The 17,564-nt window shown below is 42.5% G+C and overlaps 1 protein-coding gene across 1 annotated transcript in view; it reads right to left on the minus strand.

Annotated features, from left to right (window-relative positions):
• The window catches only part of hs6st1a (heparan sulfate 6-O-sulfotransferase 1a), a 117,915-nt gene extending 100,867 nt beyond the window's left edge, over positions 1-17,048 (minus strand). The window contains exon 1 of the mRNA XM_061243950.1: positions 16,228-17,048. Coding sequence (XP_061099934.1) covers positions 16,228-16,745 — 518 coding nt within the window. The 5' untranslated portion in view covers positions 16,746-17,048. The remainder of the gene's footprint in view (positions 1-16,227) is intronic.
• Positions 17,049-17,564: the final 516 nt, after the last annotated feature.

The raw sequence follows: 17,564 nt of genomic DNA on the forward strand, positions 1-17,564 counted from the left end.
AACATAATCTGTAACCTTTTGTATCAAATTACAGGACCGTTACATTCATCCTGAAAGCTCCATAAACCAACTTAACTCGGCATGATAAAAATCACGTAACTGGAAGAGTGAACTGGCTCTGTACGTGTCCTGGAAATGGGCCCCATTTTGTATTCCAGTAAGGGTTGGTCAAAGCTGCATCTTCGATGGCCTTTTAGCAAAGAGGATCTTGTTTGATCCAAATCCTTCTGAGCAATTCCTGTGACATTTTCCATCATGTACCAGTGGCTGGCCGCTGATCTCCCCCTAATTAATCTGGAGATTTTAGCCAAAAGCTGAAATCATGACATTATATTTCAATTTCAGTAATGTCAAGGTCTGGTTAAATGTCAACTGGGAATCAACCAAGATGGTCCAGGCATTACAATCTAAATGCATTCAAAACAAAATCCATTACATTTTGTGGAAAATGATCAAATTACCTTTATAAAAGTACTATTAAGCTGCCGCAACACAAAACATAATCCATCACATTTTGTGTAAAATTAAGGAACCGTTACCATTTTTCCTGAAAGCTTGCAGGAGCCAAAACACCAGATTCTCAGAAAAACCACTTCCTGTTTGTGACTAACGTGGGGAGAAACTGGGGGAGGCACACACAGAACCGGTGTCATTTTCCGCACGGCGCATTTGTGCACCGCTACGGAAAAGAAGATAAACGAGTGTGACCCGCCCCTCCTCCGTTCTTCCTCTGCGGTGCTCAGAGGTCAGCGGTCGCCTCGCTTTCTGGCTGCCTCTCTCGATTTAATGCTACGAGACCCGGCTTTCCCCGCAGCCAGATGTGAGCCCGGCAGTGCGCAGCTGTGCGGAGTCGCGCCGCTAAATCGTGCGCTCCTGGCGAGGAAAGACATCTATTAATGTGGACGCGTTGTGAGCCCGCGCGGAACCGCGGCTCGTTCTCCAGGGCGAGCGCGCTCCCGAGAGGGACGGGCCGGTCCTCGGCTGAGGAATTGTGGGAAAGCTCTTACGGACCGCAAGGCGGTCATTTGCGCAGTGAAGCGTGCGCCTCAAGCCTCAAACCAAGTTAAACACCCAGTGCTAAAGTGATTAGGTGGCACAAGCCCTCATGATCTGCAGACGATCGCTGCTAGCCAGCTTGTATTGACAGAGCCTGGTCAAACCTCCAAGGGAACTATGCTATATTGTACATATAGCATGTGCAGTCTGTTTAGTGTGGGACAACCAATCCATTGGCAATGGTGACTATAGAATCTCTCCAGAATTAATGACTTCAAATATGTGAACGGCGTAAGAGCAAGGGTAGAGTAGAACATTTCTGGCCTGTTGTAAGTTCAGGGACTCCATCACGATCCCACCCTGGGTCGTGGAAAAATTGGCATTTACACAACTTCATGAATGTTTTTTCAGAGGCACAGTCCGTTGTGCATATTTTACCGGGACCTAACGTTCTTCATTTGGTAGAAAGAAAGCATCTGTAGCAGACCCACCATTCAGCACACTGTGAAATGCAAAATGTGTGCATTTGAATCCTGCTGAAACACGATGAAGAGGCGTACAGCATGGATACAAATGCTTTCAAACTAATGCTTAATTTGGTGTTTCAGGCACAGATCTGCGGCATCCGAATGAACGACATGAACAACACCCCTCCTCAGGGAGAGACAATGTGGAGAATTCGATCGCCAAAAGAGCTTCAAAGCGCTTGGCTCTCCTCCTCTTTCGGCAATTACGGATAGGCATTCCTCTGCCACTCGGCCATAATCTCACCCTCTCCGTTTTTCCCACCTTGTGCCCGCTTCCCTCCCTGACGCTCTTTCAAAAAAATTTGGGATAGCTCCCAGCATGCAGTGGTCCTTTTTGTTCACCACCGCATAATGGCTGCCACACTCCATCGGAGCTGGATGATTGGTGGTTTGGCCTGGCATTGTAGTGAAGTTTTTGGGTCCTCTGAAGGCAATGAAAAAAAAAAAAAAAAGTCCCCGTGTAAATCACAGTCTCTCACACACACAAAGCGAAGGCCAAAAAGCAGACATTTTTTTAATGCCACAGGTCTCCTCCAGAAGCACTAACGTCAGAGCAAATGTGTGTTTCTTTAGGGGACCCTTCAGGAGCGGGTGGCAGAAGTACGCAGATGACGGGTAATCTCATCAGCATTAGAGATGTGTTGGGGATGAAAGAGACATATCCCGTAGCTTTGCCACTCCCCAAAACTCTGAAGGGAGCAGCTGCGCGCGCGCGCGCACAGACAGACAGACAGACAGACAGACAGACAGACAGACAGACAGACAGACAGACAGACAGACAGACAGACAGACAGACAGACAGACAGACAGACAGACACAGACACAGACACAGACACAGACACAGACACAGACACACACTCACACTCACACTCACACTCACACTCACACTCACACTCACACTCACACTCACACTCACACTCACACTCACACTCACTCACACTCACTCACACTCACTCACACTCACTCACACTCACACTCACCCACAGCATCTGCGTTAAGAGCTCAACATCCAGTACCGCCCACCCTACAGTACCCCATCATTACCTCCATACCCTCTCTCCCTGAACACACACCGTCTCTCTCCGCTCGCACTCTCACATTCTCTCTTAGCACCCTCTGCGTTTCCCTCAGTAATTTCCCATCTATTTGATCTGTAAAAACTACAGGAACACCCATCCCTCTTCTCTCCATCTCTCTCTCGCTGCAGAGGTCATAAATCACAGGCAGGCTGCCTCTCCCTCTCTCCCTTTCTCCCTTTCTCCATCTCCCTCTCCCTCTCGCCCTCAGATAACGTCACGTGGTGCACACTCGTTGGAGGAAAGCAGGCGGCTTGCATAATGCAGCTTTATAAAGTTTCCCGCAATAACCTTTACTCTCGACCGTTGCAAATATTCTGTGTAAGGGCATTTTACACAGACCCTCTTCTTGCACTCCAATCGTGCTTGCTCAGTGAAATCTGGTAATACCTCCATCCTGCTAAAAGCTTAATAGACGCACCGGAATAATACATGAGCAGCATATTCACACTCACTCTAGACTCTAAAGTGAATGATGACCCAAAATGTCCTCTGTTCCATTTCTTATGCTTTTTGGTTCTAAAGTCGGAAACAATGAGTCCACAGTGACTGTAAGGAACAAGCGGATTTGGAAAATCCATATGGCTTGTTGCTCTCAATAAGCAGTACTCCTGACTTGAAGTCAATACAGTGAATGAGAGAAAGAAAGAGAGAGAGAGAGAAAGTTTGAAAGAGGAAGAGAATAAGCTTAGTGCACAAACATGAGAGGAAATCGGTCAGCAAAATGGCAAGCGCTCCCCTGTGTGTTCAGCTCACTGTACTATTAGCTTAATAAAACTTGATTAATGGGCTCATCATTGTTCCACTGACTGGCTGCTGGCTGTCTATTTTGTTGATAAAAATAGAATAATAGAACGGGAGATGGCGTACAGATCAACAAAACCTGGGGGTGCCCTTCCTCTCTCTCATCCTCATTTGTTTTTGCATTTTCACAAACGGTTTCGAGCGGTGATGCACTACAGTGGGAGAATGTGAATTCTGAATAATGAAATGTTCAAAAAGCACAACAAAATATTTGAAGGCTCCCATAATGGAATATTGACATTTGAACCCTGACACCCACCCCCACCCCCCTACTTACAGCACCAACCGCTAAGCACTGTATGACAGAACTGCAGTTTCCGTTCCAGCAATGATTCACTGCAGTGGGGGAAATTTCAACTACACATTGAGGGAGAAATATTAACGGTGTTCATGAATTATGTTATTTCATGCGCGGTGCTTAGAAGCTCCTTCATGAATATTGATGAGAACAAATACAATTCTTCATTTTTCTTTATTTTTGTTCATTAGCAGGCAATCAAATATTGATCCAAGTAATTGATTAGTCATTCCATGATTGCATACATGAATAATCAAATATTTGGTCTCATACCTAATTGCAATTACTAATTAATGCAATGCATTTATTACATTATTTATCTTGCCGGATAACATCCCATCAATCATTTCTGTCACTGATATTTCCACCTGCTGTTCCTTTCCACAGCTGCTTTGTACTGAGGTAACTCAGGTTCAGTATCTTGCTCACGGCACAACTGTAACCACAACAGCCAAATTGGAAACCTGCGACCTTTGAGTCATTCAGCGGTCGAGCCTCTACTACCCTTACTGGCAGGCCACTACGTCTATCGCTGCCTCTCTCCCACCCCTGCACCTTCCAGCTGTAGCTGCCGCACTGACCCCTCCCCGCTCGCGTCGAAGGGTCACGTGACACGGCGGCCTCGGAACAGACCAGGAGGGGAACAGATTCGCCTGTGATTTCCCATACAAGCGGTCATCCATCAAGTGAATTCAGAGAACCGGCCGCCGTCGCCTGGAAGGGGAGTGCATGGAATCGGCGTGTCCCCCCCGAAGGATGTCGGGTGGTCGGGAGACACCTGCACTACGCGCAACCCGCTGTACAGATACAGGGCGCCATTAATCATCGACTCATCCTCGCCAATGGTGCGATTTGCAAGGAGAGCAGAGAAGTCTTTGTTATATACACTACGGATTTAATTGTAGGTACGTCACATATACTCACTGAGCGCTTTATTAGGAACACTACACGGATATTGGGTAGCTCTCAAAACAGACTCAATTCTTTGTGGCATGTATTCCACAAGATGTTGGAAATATTCCTTTGAGATTATGTTCCATGTTGATATGATTGCATCATGCGATTTCATTTGTCAGCTGTACACTCATGCTGTGAATCTCCCGTTCCACCGAACATGGTCTTCTGGCCATTCTCCGTTGACCTCTCTCATCAACAAGGCGTTTCCGTTTACAGAATTGCCACTGACTGTATGCTTTTTGTTATAATAATGAATTTGTACCGTTTTAGTTTGTACCGTTTTAGAGCAGGTCTCTGCACACTTTGCACCGTCTGACTGACTGATGCTACAGTTCAGCCACATGAGTAAATGCTCTTGTTCTACACTGTGAAACCCCAGTGAATTTCACAGACTTTGAAATGACACGTGTACTACACCATAGTGCCGCCATATCTTGACGGGCCGATGCGGATGTATCGCGGCCAGCTGGCACGCAGCGTATCTTCGTCGGAGCGCGACACCTTTTCTCCTTCACCGAAAGCCGAGAGATTCGTACATTAGTAACGTCCACGTGCTCCAACAAGTGGGACTGAGACGCTACCTCCAGGTAGAAAAGCACTTACGTTAGATTAGGCGTTTGACTGCGACCCAGTTATTTCATTCATTTATGCAAAGCTTCCTATTGAGATGAACTGTAGCTGGGTCATTGTTTATTAAAGAGCCATTAAAAGAGACTCCGAGATGGCGACAGACCAAGTGATGGAGCACATGACATTTCCATTCGTCCTTTATAAGGATGAACTGACGGTAAATCCACCACTTACAGTGCAGAGCATAGGTATTCGGTACTTTCTGTTCTTTCGGCTCTATGTGTGAAGGTATCACATCCCTTTTTATACATAGTCCCTCCTCCATTTTAGGGGGCCAAAAGGAAATGGACAGTTGGTTTCTCAGATGCTTTCGAATAGTCACTTCCTTAATGCTGGTATGAGAAAGATTTCAGTATCTAGTCTTGATTCTTGGCTTGCGATTGCTTTTGGAGTCTGTTATTGCCTTTTGTCATGATGAGGTAAGGTGGCAATGACATACAGATGTGGAGACATCCTGAAGCTATATCACCAACATTTCAGCTTTGGGCAGGATTCTTTTCAATATTCTTCTTATTCACTCTCTTGCATTTTCAGGAAAGCAGTAGGAATTAACTCAAACAAAACAGGAATGATAGTGCCTCTTCTCAAGGGACCGTTAATAAAGTCACTCCTTCAAGACAGCAGAAATAACAGTTACCTGGGGAGGACTCAAACAGCATTTGGCAAATGCAGACATTGAGAATGATTTAGTACTGGAGACAATCATTAAATAATCCACCCTTCAGTCTCACTCCCTCCACCAAGAACCCAACCACATAGTTTCTGACTGCTAGAAGTTTTTTGTATACATTTTTTCCTTTCACAAATATTCAATTACCCATTCTAAATCGATTAATTTCTCAAAATCATAATTTCTTCAATATACTGTAATTCATTATATGAATAGCTGTTATTCAACACCTATTTCAGAAATAGAAAACACTACCATCTAAATTGTGTTACATACCACATGAATGCACAAATACAGCAGCAATTATCAAATATTGTCTTGCTTTTCATTCAGACAGAAATTTAAAGATAATATACAGTACGCCACAAGTATATTTAGTAAAATAGCATGCTAATTTCCACAGGAAATATGCATATTGTTTCAAAAGAGAAAAGGGTGAGAAAAAGAAAACTGGCATTTAAACCAAATCGTTCGATCCAGCCCCGTAATACAGGCCCTGGTGCGGGCGGCCATTGCATCCGTAGAGCTGTGACACTGGCTTTGTAGGCACGGGCAGCCTGTAATCCGCGCTGATCTGATAAGATTAACGCATCGGGGCCTGTGCGGTCTCGAGCAGAGCAGCCTCTCTCCGGGACCTTTCCCAAAATGTCATCCGCGACTCTGGAAGCCAGCCCTGCCGTCTCCTACCTCGCTCCCCCCCTCTGGTCGCCCGCCTCTCCAACCCTCCGCTTTGTTTCCCTCGCATCGCATCGCTGAGAGTGCCTAGCATGTTGTAAAGGTGCAGATTATAATTACTGTGATATGATGAATTACTATAGTTAATTATGAATTATTATAAAGAATTATTACTTTATGGCTGGACTTCACAGGGACATGACGTGGCGGCGAAAGATTCATGAAGATTCCCCCATAAAGGCTTCCATGGTCTTTCTATTAGAGCACAACTGTGAGTAGTTGAACTACTGTTGGAGGTGCACTGTACAAAGAGATTGTACAAACAAGTGTCTTAAAATGATGAAATCCAGTTGTCCTAATCACAATAAACAGACTACACATACCAACAGACTGTGCACACACTGAAGGACACATACAGTGGAGTCCAAAAGTCTGAAATAAACAGAAAGTTAAACAAATGAAAGTTACTTGGTTACAAAGACCAAAGAAGAACAAGGAGTGCTGCACAATCCACAATCACCTGACCTCAACCCCATTGAACTTTTATGGGGACACTTGAAGACTGACAAAAGCCAAGCATTCAGTAACATCACAAGATGCTCTTTGGAACATTGTCAAATAATGCTGGGATAACATGAATCATCAGGTTTTGCACAAATGCGTGGATGCCAGCTTGAGTGCACGTTGCCATTAAAGCAAAAGGTGAACATACAAAATACTAAGAAATTCTGACATTTTTTCAAAGATTCAAATTTTCTCAACTGTTATGCTGATAATATAATTAGGAATGAAAATTTTTTGTATGAAATTAGAAAATAATTACAAATATAAACATTTTCACTCGTGGTTTCAGACTTTTGGACCCCACTGTATGTGACTGTTTGTTCATTTATTATTATAATATTATAATATATTATTATATTATATTATTATATTATTATTATATTATTATACAAATAAGCCATTACACAGAACAACCACCCCGGAGAAACATGGGGTTAAGGGCCTTGCTCAAGGGCCCAACAGCTGTGCGGATGTTATCGTGGCTACACTAGAAATACCAACCCTCCCGGTTCCAGTCATGTACTTTAGCCACTACGCTACAGGCTGCCCCACTGCCTGTGTGGCCACAAAACTAAACAGATTTTCTTGTGAATTTTAATGCGGGGGGTGGTCAATGGATGGGAGGGGGAGCTTGCTGCTGTGAACCAGAGCCAGTGACAAGAGGATCGGAGAAAAAGTATATTAAATCTGGGGGACCAAGACCTCTAACGGTTGAGGACTGACCTTCCACTGCCCACGGGCAGCCATAACACCACTCTCTTCAATAAGCTACATCAATTAAGGGCCATCTTTCACCACTTTTTGCCATTTGAAGCATTTTTTTCCCACTATAGTTTATGGCTAATTTAAGATGGGCAGTAGTTCATCACCATCAGCTTGCGCACTGATGCTCCCGTATAGCCTGGCCCAAGCGCTTTGGGAATTCGAAACAGCCGCACCAAATGAAGAGTAATGCCCACCGTCTGACAAGCGTGCTAATTAAATTCTAGCCCCGTGAACGCCCGCGCCCCCAAACTAATTCTGCTGTTGCTCAATCCTGCAACAGCCTCCACTGCACCCCACCCAGTTTCCTGATCACCCCCCACACACATGCACGCACACCCCTGTTCACATGCGCAGTCAGTCATTATCGGCTAGGCAGTTGTCCATTAAGGGAACCAGCCATTTTGGAAATTGCAACAAATCTTCCATGAAAATACATTTCCTCTAATGTTCTAGTCACGCATGGAATGCCCTGCAACCCATATCCATAAAGCTGCAGTGTGGAAAATTGCCTCGGCTGTTTGATTAGAGACTGACACCACTGGTACAGAGGAGGAAGTAGAGGAAAGAAGAAAGGGAGGGGGGAGACAGAAAAGGGAATGGGGGAGAGAGACCTTTAGCACTGTAGAGGGCCGTGGAATTGATGCTAACTCAGGCATTTGTGCAACCACTTGATCAGGTGTTTTTTAAGACAAGATTTTTTTTATTGGTCGCCTGCTGCTATCCACTTCAAGTTGTGACGTGTTGGGTGTTCAAAGATGCTCTTCTGCATACCACTGTTGTAAAGTGCGCCTATTTGAGTTACTGTCGCTTTCTGTCAGTTTGAACTATTCTGGCTATTCTCCTCTGACCTCTCGTTATTTGCTACTAACTGGACATTTAGTAGCATTACTAACTGGACATTACTCAAACCGCCCACACCCCGTTTGGCACCAACAATCATTCCGCAGTCAAAGACACTTAGATCACAATTCTTTCCCATTCTGTTTGGTCTGAACAATGACTGAACTTTTTTGACCATGTCTGCATGTTTATTTTTCTGCCACATGATTGGCTGATTAGATATTTGCATTAAGGAGTTGGAGTACAGGTCTACCTAATAAAATTTCTGAGAGTAGATTACAGAGCAAAGTTCACAGAAGCAAAAGCAGTGGTCTGTCTGAGTACAGTTTACAGCTGCCTATTTCCAAGTCCATTTTACCATTAATATATTGTTACATACTGTTAAATCGAACAGCTTACATTACACCCACAATGGCCATCTACAGTCCACCCACTATAGCAATGAAACAATGCTGTCACAATGTTATAGCAACATTTACTGAGTGTTCTTGTTCTTCTGAGATAAAAACCAACACAAACAATCTCTGTGCTATGACCTTTCCAATGTATTGAAAGGGGACCAAGGTGATACTGATACTATCCAAATATATCAGCGTACAAAACGCAGTCCTGGCAGGATCCAGAAGGCCCACACTCACACTACCAACACCCACAGGTTACTGAATAACCTGAGGATAAAGGTTATTTTACAATTTCTTGAAATGCCGGTCTGTTAAACTAGCTTATGACCACAGGCCTTTGTAAATTAAGTGTTTGTCTCATTGGCTAATTCATTAGTGTAAGAGACTCAGTCGATTCCTGGCTTCTTGAATCCAATATTCCAGCATATTCCGTGTAGTGGGCAAGCTTACCCGAGACTGAGAGTTCCCCTGTGTCTTGAAATGGATGACAGAAAAGATCAAAGAGAGTAGAGTGAAAAACTGTCTTCAGCAACATTTTCTTCTATCTGGCCTGACCATGTCATCTGGGTTCATGTTTATGAAAGAAAATTCACTTTTGTACAACGAATTTTGAGCAACACATTTATTGTTTTCTGTGAGCAGGGAACGATTTTGGAGGGAACAGGCTCATGACCAAGGAGCAAAATGTCCTACTGTTACCACTCCGCTCCACCAACATGCTACATGCTAGAAACAGGCTACTTACAAAAGAAAACCAATTGCAGGATGTTAATTCAATGTCATCTGTGCTGTGTCATCTCATAATTCTAGTACCACAAGGCTTCAGTTGCTTTTTTTTTTTTTTTTTTTTATCCAACCAAAAATAGTCATTTCCAATCATATTTGTGAACTGGATATGCACTGAATTGAGGCCCACTTGCGTGACATAATAATGTTGGTTCTGAAATGTACAGAACTCAATTATGCATGACAAAAGCAGCGCACATTTTGCTATCCACCTGGTCGTGCCGTTGCACACAATTTCCACTGCGGGTGCTTTGTGAATAGTACACTATTTGTTTCTGAACCGTTGCAATCCTTTTATGGGTACGCTCCTGTAAGCTCACAGTCTAGCTCACTCTTCCTGTACTTAGGGGAGACCTTTGCGGTGTGAACTTTTCCTGCAACACCGTGAGAACCAGTTTCACTAGCAGACAGTGCAGCCATTTAAGAGGACCATCACCACAGAGCACTATCTATTGCCGTTTCACCACAATCCACAAATCCACAATTTCCCAAATCCAAGGATAGGACACTTTTGGTTCTTTTTCAAAGACTGTATTGTACTTTGCTTGGATATTCAAGTGTCCTCTGTCATCCTGTTATGGCAGCCGGTTGCATGCATACATTTCAAAAACAAATGGGACACATCTGAAGACACGGACTAGTCATAAGATTGGAGCACAGTAGCTTATGAAATTTCTTTCACTCTTCTTACATGCAGCTGGAAGATAGTCCTTGTACCAATACACAAAATTGGGAACCAATTCCCTGCAAAAGTGTGAAGGTACCATTAGTCAATGTTACGCTGGCTGTCTGGCATATGACACGTGGCTGACTGACATTTACACTTGCCTCCTTGTAAAATGGCACTGTTAATATACCAAGCAAGAGATAACCTCAGAATCAGGCTCTCCGGCTGCTAGACTAGAGAAAGGTCCACTTCCCTGACCATTATGGCTTAGTAGCTACTGGTCCAATAACCATGAAAGCCTTTTCGTACGTTCACCGGAAATAAGAGAATCGTTGAGGGGAAGATTTTAACTGAAGTACAATATGGTTTAAGGCACTGTTTCTCAACTTAAGTCATCGGGACCTACTTGTCCGAAGGTTTTTGTTGTACCAGGAACTCACACACCTGATTTAACTAATCAAGGGCATTTTTGGTGGTTTGAATGGTTCAGTCATTCAAGTCAAATGTGTGAGTTCCTGCTTCTGGCAAGTGGCTCCTGAGGACTGGAGTTGAGAAATACTGGTCTAAGGTACAGCGATCACAAATGCTTGCTCGCTTGGCAGACACCTTTATCTACCAACTTCACCAAGTTATGCCTTAATAGAGCTAGGTATTCATTGAGAAATGTCACCTTGCTCAAGACTAAACTGGCGGTGAGCCACCTGGGAATGAAGCCACCAATCGTCTGGTTATACGTCCAAAGTGACGACTGAGGTACACAGCCATCCAAAATTGGTACAACGTTAAAAAATACCAGGTTACAAAGCATGCAAAGATCTATAACAGAACACTTAACCTTTCAAGATTTCCACGGATCACATTTCTTGTTATGACTGATGCCATTGCATTTAAATGGGGACAGTTGTGATTTTCCTATGATTGACATTCCTCCAGCCCCTCATCAACAGGGTAGACAAAAATGAATTCAGAATCGAGGACAAACAGAGCTCACATCAAAATCCTGTTTTGACATATCAGCAGAGAGACTTTTAATACTCATGACAGAAAATGGCAACAATGGCAGATGGGGGAGCAAGGCTGTTACTTAAATTATAATTTTTTTTTTTACTAATGAGTATACAAGAAATCAGGTCCTCCTGGGGAAAATCCAAATTCCATGATGAAAAATGCTAGAATCTGCATATTAGCCAGAGACCGATTTTGTGGTGTTTTCTCCCCAAATTAACATTGTCCCCCGATTAATTGCTACATCTTCCTTGCGGAGAGGGAAAAATGGATTTCGGCGGTGCATGCCAAAGTGCGTATTCGTCACATACCATTAAACTCCCAATGCTCAGCACGGGAAGGGGTGGGAGGGATAATGAGGGTGATGATGATTGTGCTTTTCACAGAAAGTCACCATAATCGCAATGAATTATTATCTGGCAATCTACATAATGAGGGAGATTCCTGTCATTGCTGGAAGGTAGATAATGCCAGCCTGCATGTTGGGGTTAATGGTCTGGGGCCGGCAAAGAGAGCAACAGTAGAATAACTAGACCCACTTTAGCCACGTCATAGGCGCACTGGTGTTATGGGAGATTAAAAGAATACCTTTCATATCACGTACATTTCAAAAGCTTAGAATTATATGATTCTGTAGACTGTATCTACGACTTAAAGATTTAGAATGTTGACATCATAGCACTGCTTTGTATTAACCTATAATAACATTAGCTCTCACACTAATTTGGGGGATTTATTTTGTTGTGCAACAAAGAAACTGATAATGCTAATGACTAATATTGACATCAGTTGGAACGACGTAATGAATTTAAACTATCAATAATTTGATGGACAGAAACCAACCATTTAGGGATAATTCATCTTTTTTTTGTATTAATACTTATTATCATTATTTTATTATAGAATATTTCATTCTTTTTTGGAATGCGTTTCAATTTAGGTCAGGTTACAGGTCCTGGGCCAAATGCTTGTCAGATTGAAATAGAGTACATAGATTAACAAAACTAAATAAATAGATTGAATACAGTGACCAAAACACTGGGTAAATGATCTGGAGAATGTTGTTACTCTTGCTAAACCGATTGGAATATGACAAATTAGCAGAAAAAAAACAAAAAACCATGCATTTTCATTTTTTCATTTATGACACATCAGTGCGAGGAAATGTGTGGGTGTTCCATATTTCTCCGAAAGTGTACAATTGAAATGATATGTTACTACCAAATTACCGGAAATGACCTTCCCCTCACATCTTGAAGATTGCAGCTCTATAAGATGATAAATTGGTGCTGTGACAACAACCGTCAGCCACACATTTCACTTCATGCAACAGCTTGTTTAAATCAAGCCACAGAAGGGTCAGCTTTGTAGCCTAGTATGTAGATTCCATCAGCAGAAAAAATGAAGCAATTCTGGAAGGCCAGTTAAAATATTATTTGTGGGATGAATGAACAATGCATGGGCCTAGGTCAGCCATCATCAAACCTGTGGCTAGTTCTCGGACCTTGAGGACCGTGATTTGATGATCCCTGACCTAGGTCAACATCATAATCTTAAATCTCAGCTGGTCAGTCACTGGACTGCGTTGGATGGGCGACAAATTCTTTAGATTCTATGGAAGAAAATAAAAAAGCAAAAGGATACATAATACAGAGTGAATGAGCCAGACACTGAACATGGCTTATGATAAGGTGCTGAGTACAACCTCAGCCATTCTGGGGCATTAGAAATCGACTCAGCGATCAGTCGACCAACGAAGTTTCACATTCACAAAAAGGGACACAAAATGGAAGAGTGGAAATCTGAAGTCCAGAGGAACCATTACAATCCCTGGTATTATAGAACATTTCTTCCATCCCAATAACTAGTGCGGATTGACCTGTGACTAAATACAAGCTGCAGCAAAGCTGTCCTTCATAATCCCTCCAAAATCAAAGTCAAAGTAATGCTGATTATGGATAAACATTACCCAGGACCTCAATCAGGACTGCTGAACAAATCAGTGTCCTGCTGAGGAGAATTGCAACTACTCGACCAAACATACAGTACCTCCATTTTCAAAAAGCAAAAGCCCAGACTAAATTGCCAGCCTTCAGAAAAGCACATAGTCAGGAAGGAAACCAAACACACTGTCCTAATTTTCTAAAATGTCTGTCACCATCAGGAGTCTGTTTCTTGCCACAATTTAAAAAATAACAACTCACACATTGCAATGTGTAACAATCATCACATTGTAGAACTTGGCTAACTCGACACTTCAAGGCCTTCAAAGTGACAGACAGGCATCTCTATGGCAATCACAAAAATCTCTGTTTTCAAGAGAAAAGGGGCACTGAAATCTACATTGCCAAACAGCAATTCTGATTGTTTGTTGTGCTAGTAGTAAATGGCCCCCTTTGTGCAGTTTTCTCCATTAATCACTAGTTTTATTACATTTTTATCTTTGGAGGAATTGCAGCAACACATACCTGTTGGTTCACTCCTGCCCATCATAGAAACCCACCATGCTTCATTTTTTAATTTCTATAAATATCCTCCTGTTAAATTAACATCGTTCAGTGGGGAACATTGACAAATATTCATACGCTACATTCCAGATAGTTGACATTACATGTTTCCATGGATTAGAAAACCCTCTGGTTTCTCAACAGAGGAACATTAAGGGTTTTCAAAACCAAGGTCCAGAAACCTGGGGGGTCTGTGAAATTCTGGCATCTGAGAAAGAGTTGCAGGGGATCGTCAGCTTAAAGGAAGAAAAGAGTTTCCCTTGGATGAATGTGCTTTTAGATATGTGTATTTGCATGTTTCTATATACTTTAACTTCAAATCAAATAACTTGATTTTGATTTTAAAAAAGATGGGTTATGATTTCTTAATATGAAATATCACCAATTAAATCAGCCTACATGGTTACACTGTGATGCATGAAATATAGGTCTGACATTGATCCATAGTGTACGTCACCCTGTTTTAGACATGGTTAAGTAACCAGGGTATTGAATATTGGATAAATATCAAAAGTACGTTGCAAAAAATACTGTAAGAATTCAAGAGGGTAAACTTAAATTAAACCAACGGCGAATTTCAATAATTTCAGGGAGTGAATTTCAATACTAAATTAACTAAAATTATGCATAACGCATGTAAGAATTTGCTTCTTGTCGTTTCCCAACAATAAAGATTTGTTATCGCTTTTAATACGGGTAATAAATCGCTCTGATCTGTGGGAGGCTGTTAAAACGTATGGCTTGTGTAAAGGCTGAAAAGAAACTTCACATCCAGTAACTAAGGTCCAACTGCATTTCCCATCAGTCTTTAAAGGAAAATGAATCACAAAATAAATTATTGTTAAGAGGCAAAAAAGGTATTGAACAACGTCGGCGTTCCGAGCAGCGACAACAACCGGTAATTATTTGCAGTGTGGTTGACGGAAAATTATTTCCTTTCCCAGAAATAATCCTTGGAATATTACAGACAATACCATGACGTACAATTGTATAACTGTATAGCCCAGTAGGCATGCCATTCAGCAGTCGCTCCATCGAGTATGATACATACAGAATGCCATGAAGTCAATAAGCACTGCAGGTGCCAACTTAATGGGGACTACACGATTGAATCACGCGCCTGTAGCCTAATAACTTGCGCTTAACTTATAATCAAATCGTATGCGACGACATTTTAACGCAATAAATCGGAAAGTCCTGACGCAGAATACCCAGACCTCTAGGGAAATGCCGATGCCAGTAAACCCAAAGGAAAGTTTATTTAACAGCTGCAGCAACAGAGTCAAATTGGATAGTTCAATAATTCCCAGGTCAAAGTGAACTGTTGTAACCACTTTAAAACCGACAGGATTGACACCTCAGGTTTTGCCCGGACTGGCTGATATTGCTGTAATTTCCCATCTTCGGGCAATAAAACGAATAAAACGGAGCAATAGTCTGGGAATCTGTCAGGCAAGAGTAGTGCAGTGCATTTATGCAAGGTATGCTCATTAAAAGTATAGTCCATAGGATCTTACAACACGCACATTTAAATGGGTTTATTTCGTTACGCATATTGTATGTTGGGAAGTCAGAAGACAACAGACTATTTCAAACATTTTTGTAGTTTATACACATATTGGATGTGTATGCAAGAGCATGGTATTAAATTAAGCACGAAGACTTGCGACACTGGTCTAGCTCCACTAAGCAACATTGTAATGTGTCATTCTCTTCAGCAACTGACTCAATACAGCTGATAAAAATAAAAATAAACACCAAAGTGTTTACTAAACAAGCCAATAACGAATCGTCAGGACACGTCTATTAAACCCAACTAAGGCACAGACCGATGCTGAATCCACCCTTTAATTCCAGCGGCCGCATTTCATCGCTCTGCAGCCCTGATCTGCAGTGACTATTGTAGGCTACTGCATTAAATCCTACCAAAGTGACGCATTCGGTACTTTTTGCAAATTAAATCAATACGTCAGGAGAGGGCTAAAAAAACAGCAAGAATAACATTATGAAAAGTATCAGCAAAAAAGCGTCGGCATGCAAAGTCAAAAGGAGCCCATACCTCATATTTTTCAATTTGTTCTCTTTCTTATTGAGGACCCCCGGCACGCAGTTGGTGAGCTCGGTCCAGTCCGCGTGCAAACCACAACTCCAGCCGGTGGAGAACCTTGAAAAAAGCCAGGTCTCTTTCCTGTTAGGACGGTAACAGGTACACTTTTTCTGTCCGGGTCTGCAATCGCAAGGGACCTCTAGTCTCACATTTTGGACCAAATGCCTTCCGAAAGTGGTCCCCCCAGTTTTCTGGATATGAAGAAAAACTATCACGTCTTCTCCCTTAATTTCGAAATCCACCGTACGCTCCAGGTCCCGAATAGGAAAATAGTATTTTTTCACATAGTGAGGATCCGGCGTTGGAAAGATATCCGTATCGTCCTCTGCTAGGTACCCGTGCGGAGACCCAAAGTTCATCACCCCGGGAGCCACGTACTGGTACAAAATCAGCATGAAACAGACGGATCCGACAACGATCAACAAAAATTTGCTGGTCCTCTCAACCATGTTCCTTCCAGTGCGGTTCATATGTTACCATTGCCCAGTTAACAGAGTTATAGGGTGCCAAAACGCTAAGCTCTGCGCCGCCTCCATGCAAACGAAACGCTTTCAGGGGACCGCAGATTTAAAGTTAATGTTTAAATACAACGTAACAATCTATCTAGCAAGCACCTTTCATGGTAATCTCAAGTAGACTAGATCTAGTCAATCCAGAGCTGCAATTCAACGGCAATCACAAATTTCACACAGACCGTTCCACGGCTCCGCTTAGACCAGTTCGATAATGAACATACGGTGTGCGATTCGAAAACTCTTCCTCACGTCACATTCACGAAGCTCTGAGCCCAGCATGCACAGCGACACCCACTTTTTTTCATCACAGACACACACACACACACCGCACGAAAAGGGACTAAAACGATACCGAACAAGTTTAATGCTTTGTTTAGGGTACCTGATCTGCACTGAAATTTACTGAGGCATATTAGTTCTTCAGGCTACACAATCAATTGCGCTTTTATTCTCTAAAAAAAAAATGCTCTTCATGGAATTGACAAATACGCATTATCCTATTATTTGACACAATGACACAACGACAACGGTCTGGTTAGACCACTATTTGTATATCGTGTAGGTCCATTTTAAAGTGTCAATCTCATTCTTTTTTCGTATTTTTCTTAAAAAATAGCACATTTCATACCTTCTCCCCATGACATCTTGTAGCAATATCGATTCAATGTTTATAAGCTGTTTTCCACTAGTGGTGTCGAGCGGTGATATTCCCGCCAAGTTATCAAATATGAGTGATGACATGCACAGGAACTTGCAGGACAAATGTGAAAGAGC

This window comes from Conger conger, chromosome 5 (assembly GCF_963514075.1).
Source record: "Conger conger chromosome 5, fConCon1.1, whole genome shotgun sequence".
Classification (NCBI taxonomy): domain Eukaryota; kingdom Metazoa; phylum Chordata; class Actinopteri; order Anguilliformes; family Congridae; genus Conger; species Conger conger.